The sequence below is a fragment of the Neolamprologus multifasciatus genome, chromosome 8 (genome assembly GCF_963576455.1).
Source record: "Neolamprologus multifasciatus chromosome 8, fNeoMul1.2, whole genome shotgun sequence".
NCBI classification, from domain to species: Eukaryota; Metazoa; Chordata; class Actinopteri; order Cichliformes; family Cichlidae; genus Neolamprologus; species Neolamprologus multifasciatus.
In genome coordinates, this window is record NC_140446.1 from 6,264,467 (window position 1) to 6,273,666 (window position 9,200).

Below are 9,200 nucleotides of genomic sequence, written 5' to 3' on the forward strand. Positions count from 1 at the left end.
GTTGGGAGTGAGGAAGAAAGAGGAGGAAGGGGCTTGTAGAGGGCAGAGGGTGGAAAGTGAGGAGAGAAGAAAGAAGGGCAGCTAAAAGGACTTTGAGGGGAGGAGGGAAGAGGAGGGGAATAAGGCAGAGTGAAGAAGTGAGGGAGAACAGGGGCCACAGGCAGGAGGTAAACAGGAGGCGTGGAAGGGGGAGATGGGAAGAAAAAGACAGAGGAGGAAGAGAAAGTGTTGATATGTGTGGTTTGAACGGGTGGAGCGGAAGAAGAAAGGGAGGTGGTGTGCAGAGGGGAAGACTGAGGCATTTGAGGACTTCTAAGACGTTTTGGAGCTGTTGCAATTAGCAAGGTTCACAAGACACAGAACAAAAGGCACAGAACAAATGTTAGACAAAAACTGGTTAGGAGACAGAACAAGGCATGTAAAAATAAAACAGGTCAAACACACAGACGATGAAGTGAAAATGTGACTGATGAAGGCTTAAAATCTACGAAGCTGCAGAAGCGAAGAGATTGAGCGTAGGACTCATCGGGTTGCTCATCTCAGCTGATAAGCAAGAAGAGGCACCATAGTCAGCAGGAGTATCATCTCTTTGGACCCTTCACCCCAGGGTAGTCAAATCATTTCAATAATTTTATCTTTTTTTTTTTGCTGGAAAACTGAGATTTTACAGTCTAGGTTTAAAGAGGAGGAGATGTTTATGAAAAGAGAAAGGGCAAATTCTTGGAAATACTAAGTCTAGACTCTATAAATTCTAAGTTCTAATACTAAAGTATGAGGTTTTGTGACCCTGTCCATAAAACCTGCATGTGCTGTTCTGTAGATCGCTCCATGAAAGTCCCATCCTTACCATGTACACATGTGTCTCTGTGATGCGCACTGAATCTCCTCCAGTCTATCATAAAAATGAGTCTATCTCAAATCATTTAGGCAAAATGACTAAAGTTGCATCTCTCCTCACCAAATCAGATGAGGAGAGATGGTGATTTTGTTATTTCTTCCTTTTTAATCCACTATTTGCTGATGAAACATGGCTTCCTCGAAGTTCCCCCATCAGAACTCGTCATCCTTTTAAAGGATGCCTGATCCTGTTCCCCAGGATCAATCTCACATCTGTGGTGAATCTTTTAATGTGAGCGGCCGATGCATTTATGTGTGTGCGTGGTGCAGTATGTCTTAATTACCTTGTGGTTGTGTCATATTTTTGTAGGGAGGCAAATACATTAGCTACTCAGGTTTTTCCTGTTCTTTGTACATTCATACCTGCTCTTTTGTCTCTAGATTGTAGGTGAAAAACTCAAAAGGTCATGTAGGCTCAATCTGCAAGTTTGAGGTTCATGCTGAAATCACAGTCAGCGGTCAGAACGACTTTCATGGAGCGATCTAAAAATGGCAGCCAGTTGAAAGCGGTCTAGTGATGCACAAGGACGTGATGTCGAAATCTGATTAAGTTCAGATCAAGTATGGTTTGTGGACAAAGTTGCAGAACCTTATGATAACAACTCATATCAGATTTTTTACTAAAAGGAAATTACGCAGTATGTCACGTTGTTTAGACTGTTTCATGGAAAAAGATTCACATCGAAAAGTTCAGAAGAATGGCCATGATTCACATTCGCCAAACCAAACAATAATTTCTCAACCTTACAGTGATTTTTTTTAAGACTTGATAGTCTTTAAGGTTTGGTTTGGCAAATGTACGCTGTGTTAAATGAGCTTTACTGTTAGAGACTCCCCTGGAGCACTTCTATGCCATGGATAAGAGTGTCTGAAATGGGCCTTGACAGCAATTAGCTCTCAATGTCATCCAGCTTGTGCAGAGGCTGACAAGAGCGATCTTAAACTCTCACCAAAGAGCTGTAAGATTGCTATATTCCTCCACAACCTGTAGAAAGCTGTTAGTAATGACAGGCGGTGCTGTTCTAGTCTTATTCTACTCAACTGCAAGGGTGGGAGCAGAAGCTATGACTGGATCCTGAAGCTGCTGAGGCTAGCAAAAGGTAGCCATTGGTGGGAAGTAGCTGATTAGTGCTGCTCAGTAGACAAGGGCATTTGCTGTGGAAATTAGTCACTCAGAAGCAAGAGGAAGAGGAGGATGAAGAGGCAGGGAGTCTGCTGGTCTCAAAGCAGAGGAAGCTACAGTGGAGCGTAGAGGCTGGAGGCTTGGAGGAACCAGGAGATGACAGGTATCACATAGCTAACAGCAGTGACACAGAAGCATTAGTATACACTGTACACTTTGAAAAAAGGCGTTTCATTTTCAACTCATCTGTGAGTGTGGAACAGAGCACATCCAGATCGAAATGTGCAAGTCATCAAAAAATCAAAAAACACTTCTGGATGTGTTGAAAAGGCTTCGCCCATTTAAAGAGTGTTAGAAGTGTATTCATGTGAGTCAAGAACAACAGAGCAGGCAGCCCTTCACACAAAGCCATAGCCATGCATTTTGTTAATCTACTTAAGTCGGTTCCCCAAGAAATCATCTTTGCAAAAAGATCGCCTCAGCTCTGTTGTTATTCAAGGCAACAGGAACACCGATCCTTGTGTTAAGATGACTTCAAGAAAACCTAATTAGACAGACTGGAAATGAGACCATTTCAGAATTTTGTTTTAAAGTGCCAAAGCAGACTCTAAACTCATCTACTGAATCCAGAGAAGAGCTTATTTGGCTTTACTTAGTGCGTGTTATCTGCTTTTCTCTTGAAGAAGTAAAGAACAGTAGTGGAAAGATTTATTTTATTACATAGCAATGGTTCTGTAAAATCCATGGGAAAAAAGTTGGCATTGGATTTGGCGGCAGAAGTTAATAATTAGTCATCATTACTCGTGCTAATCATGTTCCTTAAATAAAAACTGGCAGTCGGCTAATAGAGCTGAAGTAATAGCCAGGGACAAAAGACAGGCTAGAGAAATAAAAAAGCATTATTACCGCTTTAACTGAAGACTGAATATAATTATGCTGTTTAATATTGTTATTGACTTTTACATGCTTCTCTTTTCAGTCCTTTGATACCATGTGGCGGTTGTTGAGTTGTCAAACAGATTGGCAGTCTTGAGCCTGCAGTGCTGCTCCCCGTATCCATCCCTTGGCTCTACCCCTGTTTTATGAAGCTTATGCTTAAGTTCAATAAGGAAGATCTGTAATCACTCATCTGCATTCCTGGGTGTTCAGCTTCGTTTCTGTTTACATGTTTACGCTTTCCCACACTGTCAATCTCAGTACTGACATCATTTCTCTAGTTCGATCATCTTCTTGTCATCCTACCTTTCAGACTCTCTTTCATGCAACCCACCACCTCCCCATCCAGCCCGTTCTCACTCCCGAGGCGTAACATGCCGACGTTTTGTCACGTCCCGGGGCGTTCCTGAGGAACGCGAAAGGAGACCTTCGGCGTTGTTATGGTACGCGGTGGGTTATGGCCGAAATCCAGTGCAATGACGCTCCCGCGGTAATAGACGTTCCAGCCCTGTATTCCAGCCCTAAACCTAACCTTATCCCTAGCCCTAACCATAACCTTTTTCCTGACCTTAACCACGACTTTAATGATGTTAAATAGCGTGTTTCTAAGCGATTTGAAGAAAAAGAGCGGACATGTGTAGATTGAGTCCATAAGGTTCTCATATTTCCTCATTTTTCCGAGGTCGTCATTTAGGAACGTGGTGGGTAGCCGAAAACGTAATATGTTGACGATTTGTCACCTAGCGTGAAATGTTACGCTTTGGGAGTGAGAACGTGTTGCCCCATCTCCACCGCAGTCAGAGCTCTATTTAAGCCTCAGTCTTCATCTTCACTACCATCAGTGTCTAGACTCCAGGGAGTCCTGTCCTAAATCCATCACTGCTGGGATTTTTTTCTGCTACGATGGGTCATCAGAGTCTAATCGCCAAATACATGAATTTCTCCATCTCAATAAATCATGTTAAATTCTTCCAAGTAATCTCTCCTTATTGAAATCTAGTTGTCTAAAGATATATTAACAGTTTTAACTGTGGAAAACAGTCAAATTTATATAAAAAAATAAAGCATTTTCATTTGAAATGTATTTGAACGTATCTGCAATGTGAGGAGGGAAACAGCACATTGTGGTAAAAGTTCTGAAATGGCCTTCAATGTGTCTGTCAGAGTCACAAACTGCTGCCATACTTCATTTTCATACAAGAGGAGAGAGAGAAATACAGAAGAGGGAGAGAAAAGGGTCTGCCGTAGTGCTTAAAGCAAGCATGCCATTGTTAAAAATTGGTTGTTATGATTATGTTTTCATGTTTTCTCATGTCATGGCTGTGTTTAATTAATAAAAACACACATAAACATAACTATTGTTAAACCAAATTACAAAGCAGTGCCCTGCCCCATCTGAAAAAATAATTTCAAGATTTCAAGAAAATGCATTTCTCAGCGGGGACAGAGGCGGCATTCATTTCCTTCATCATGCTTTTGTACATCTGACAAAAACAATGAAACATACTAAAAGTTTCATGCACCCAAAAATGGTACAGAGTTTCCTGCGCTTAATCAAAATCAATAATATGGGAACGAATTTCTATCAATCTGTCACTTGTCATTACAGTTCCAAAGACTGAGTGCTATGAACGAATTGCACTGGCCTGTGTTGGTGAACGAACAAGCTGACTGCTCAATAAACACGGCTCCAGTGCGTTTACTACCCGACGGTCCATTATCTGACATGAACTCAATGAACCTGCTGGAGCATTCATTCACTTTGGTCATTAACTTCCACAGTTTAGTCAAGCCTGATTGGTTCAATATTTATTTACGCAGTCATGTCCGACTGCCTCTGGCTGAGAGAGGTGGTGAAGAAGGGTGAAGGGATAGACTGAGAGATAGACTGAGTTCAGCTAGGGTGGGCTACACTTTACCATCGGACTGATCCGGGAATACTGCGTTATCATCGGCAAAGCAGCGTGTGCCTGAAATGTTACCGTAGTCAAATATGGGCCCTTCCAGCAAAGTCACAATATCCAACCGATTGATCTTAGTCAGCACCGCGGTTAAAGCATCCGCTGGGGAGGAGAGAGACGGAAATTACTACATAAGGTGATGTTGTGGCATTGCAAACATTCATAATGTCCTTTTATTGATTCATTTTATCATAAACCAGCAACTGAAATATATATGAGTATGAATTACAGCAGCCATATCTACTTCTGTACTTACTTGTGGCATTTTTACCGTCCCTGTGCACCCATTTCTTTAGGAGCATGAAGCTCTGTGCCGTCAGGGAATTGGGGTTTTCCACTCTGATCAAGTTGATCTCATCCACAGAGAAATCCAGCTCCCTGGCCAGCTCTGTAACAGCAGCATATAGATAGCTGAGTTGCAGGGCTGGAGTTCCACAACAGGACATTTCTGCAGCGCCATTATTGACCACCAAAGTTACATGTTTAGTTTTATCTGGTCTGTGGGCTACGCTTACTCATGCTCTTGTTAGTCTTTCAGCCATCCATTCCCATGAGAGAAATTCAAACATACAAAGAGTGCCATTAATTATCTTCCTTTTTTTTTAATTGAGCTATTGCTCTCTTTCTTGTTCCCTCTTTTAACCAGTCAGCATTCAACCTATGCACAACATCATCCATGTCAAGCTGACACAACGTGTTGTTGGTTTTCTGGAGAACTGCCTGCAACCATTCCCAGCATTTACACCTGTGGTATGAATGTGGGTGGTGTGCTTCTGTTGCTCTGCAGTTTTGCTGCATCTGATGCCATCAGTGCCATGCATCGCTTCCATCTTTTTTGTAAAGTTAAATCATTGTGAGACAATAGCTGATCATTTCACTTTATCACTATTTACTGGCATGCATGCCAAAGCCTGCTCAAACGTGACTAGAACTCATACTACAAACAGAAAGCAGACAGAAAACGTGTCCCTAGCTTCCAGATCTGGCATGTTCATATGAAGATATCTGTTTACAGAGATTGCTCTCCAGTTGATAAATCTGACAGTATCGTGCCTAACAAAGGGAAATGTGTAGAAATGAAAACAAACGCAGCAACAGTATTTAGCTAGAAAATGCGTGTGGCGAAAGTGGCATTTTGAATTAGTTTTCATGTTTGCACCACTTACATCTGATCTGGGCCCATGTTACAGGTTACACTTGATTGCCTACAAAGCAGGAGATGTGCTGATGCACTGATTAAACTGCAGCACCGAAATGAATTACTGCCAAACAAATGTGTCAGACACAGTCTGCAGCTAATGAAGGACTAGAATTACGACTATAAATCTAAACCCGCGAGAAACTAATGTTCAGCAGGTCTGATGGTTCACTGCAGCTCTGCAATTGGAACACACATTAAATATGGATTAGATTCCTTCTCTCAGCTGGGCACTCATTCAGCGGACATACGTTTGCAGTGCACTCACAGCCAGTCGTACAAATGCTGGTAGGCGTGGGGAAAGTGCTGCAGTGCAGGCGGCCGCAGGGGCCACGCCCGGATCGCTGCTCAAGTAAAATATACACCAGCTATTCCTCTAAAAATACACTCAAATATAAAGATGTATCAAAGCTTTATGCTCCTTAAAATCAATGAAGCTTTTATTGCTTTATATATTTTCTCCACCGTTTCAAATCCTAGTATCTTCTACATGTATTCAGCAGTTAAGTATCTTCAAAATTTGAAAAACATCCAAACATGAGAAGTTTTTTAGTTATTTTTTGTTATATGCTATGTACTATAGCATTATTATGTGGCTATAAATATCACTGCAGTACTGCTCAGTTGAGACATTTTTACAGTATATGTCCACCAGGTGGCAACAAACCCTTAAAAACTGCCAGAGTCCGTTTTAGTCCAGATCATTCCTTCAGCCTTAAAAATTCTCACATTTTATAATAATCATTTTTTTTTACATCACTTTGTGGTTCTGTTTGGCTTAATTTTTACACAATGTGAAAGTAAACAAACAAACAAACAAAAAACGGAGATGTGTTCAGACTCACCAGTCCAACTGAGTCCAAGGTGGTCAGCTACTATCGCCATGCGGAGGTCTGTTCTCTCACAGGGACTGTGAGGGCCTGTGCGAGGAAGCAAGGAAGGGTCGGGTACAAACAGTTAGTGTGATGTAATGACAGAAATTTCCAAATGAATCACATGTGGTTCTCAGTGAGAGACACACACAGAGACTCAGAGAATGTAATGAAAGAAATAGATTGGGATTGTGAACTTTAAGTTTGTCTGTTTTGGACCTTTCACCTTGATGTAACCTGCTAAATAACTACTTAATGAACATTTGTTTTTAATGCAGTGTTTATATTAAACCAAACAAAGAAAGACCAACTTTAGCTCACTGTCCCATGTCCCACTTATAAGAAAAAAAGAGATTTTCTGGCCTGACAAACCTCAACGTTCTGTTAAGAAACTAAATGCTTATTTAGGATATTTTCTGCTCTTCTGATGAAAACTGGATGAGAAGGAATCCAATACTATCTGTCTGCTTGGTATTAATTTACTCAAAGTCCATGGTTTACTTAGCTTAACACAAAACCTACCACAATTGCTGAAGCTCTCCAATGAGATGTTTTAAGGGCTATATTCTACAGCTTTTTCATTTCATGTCCAGACCTTGCGTGGGCCTCCACATCATCTGTACCCAGGGATGGGAAACATTTGCACAGTTTTGATTATGCAACCATTAAAAGAAGTAACTCTAATGATATCTACATTTAAAAAGAAGTATTAAAACGTACAACTATAATGAAGCATTAATTGATTACATTTTGATCAGTTCTTTAAAATATGACAACTTTACAATTAGATGCACACTTCATTCCAACCTGTCGTGGCAGATGGCTCCTCCTCACTGAGCCTGCTTCTACTCTGAGGTTTCTTTCTGGCAAAAGGGAGTTTCACCTTCCCACTGTTGCCAAATGCTTTTTCATAGGGGGTTGGCTGATTGTTGGGATTTACTCTGTATTACTGTAGAGTCTTTACCTTATTATGCAAAGTGCATTGAGGCAAATTCAACTTTGAACCAATCAAATTTCTTTTTGCGAGGACAGAAGACGCTCCTTGCTGGCCATTAGAAGGAATGCAGGTGTCAAGCCCTTCCACACTGACAATACTTTGCAGACCTCTTCTTTTATATTCAATTTATTTATTTTCTTTAGTTCAGTGTACTAAATATTATTTCTTAATGTAACTGAATCATTATATTAACAACTTTTAGGCTTACGGGTGGCTGATAACATCAAGGGGAATCAAAGTTTTGAGAATCTGTGAGGCCAGAAAAATCGTCAAAGACCTTTTTAGACTAATAAGTTGGATATTTAGTAGTATTAGTTTCTGTAATTAGAGTTCAGAGTATCACATAACTAACCACAAACAATCTACCATCAAGCAACATTCCCACTCACTGATAAAAACAATTCATAGCTTAAACTTGAAATCAAAAGCAATCTAGCTACAACAAAGTGCCAGTGGCTGACTACACCGACATGCCCTTGTGTAGCTGTCATTCAAGTGATTGTCAAGTTCAGCCAATGTATTGTTTTCACAGTGATTTCACGGAGCAAAAGTACCACCAAACATATCTACAAACCAGGCAAGCAGATCAAAACAAACACACCTTCATAATTCCCCAAAACAGTCTAGATCTCAGACACATCTAGAGTGGAGGTGAGTGCTGTGGTGTTGTGTCATGTGGGTAGGTGGAAAGCTAACTTTGTCTTATTGTGAAAGAAATGTACACTCACAAACTTGGCCTCCCAGAGGTGCTTTTGCAACCATTTATGACAACTAAAAGGCGCTTCCTGATACTGAAATTTGCTTGTACCGGTTTCTATCCAAAGACCTCGCTTTTATAAAACTCTGTCCACCAGAACAGTACTTCTATGATGTTATCAAGTGATATCCTGTTTCCTAAAAGAATTAAAACCTTAAATTATGTGAAAGTCTTCTGCTCTACCGACAGATTCTCCATGTTGTAGCCTCTATCTGAACAAATCAGACAGCACAGGACACATAAAAAGAATGACAGGAAGAAGAAATGACGGCTACATTACAAAGTCACATCACAAGCACCCACAACAGCTGCATGCATCTCATAGAGAGAAGGGTAAAGTATAACAAGTTTTTAGAAAGAGTTTACAAACTAGTCTCGTTCTCCGTGACAGGAGCGGGGATTGGTTGATCAACCTGACTCCCTTCCTCCTTCTGCTCTTGCTCCTTCCCTCCAAGTGTC

The 9,200-nt window shown here is 40.9% G+C and overlaps 1 protein-coding gene across 7 annotated transcripts in view; it reads right to left on the reverse strand.

Annotated features, from left to right (window-relative positions):
- The window catches only part of LOC146512338 (ankyrin-3-like), a 144,897-nt gene that overhangs the window by 9,292 nt on the left and 126,405 nt on the right, over positions 1 to 9,200 (reverse strand). For all 7 annotated transcript variants that reach the window (XM_085170860.1, XM_085170859.1, XM_085170862.1 and 4 more), the window contains 3 exons: positions 6,961 to 7,035; positions 5,174 to 5,305; positions 4,876 to 5,019 (listed from right to left, as the gene is read on the reverse strand). In XM_085170860.1, coding sequence (XP_085026986.1) covers positions 4,876 to 5,019; positions 5,174 to 5,305; positions 6,961 to 7,035 — 351 coding nt within the window. The remainder of the gene's footprint in view (positions 1 to 4,875; positions 5,020 to 5,173; positions 5,306 to 6,960; positions 7,036 to 9,200) is intronic.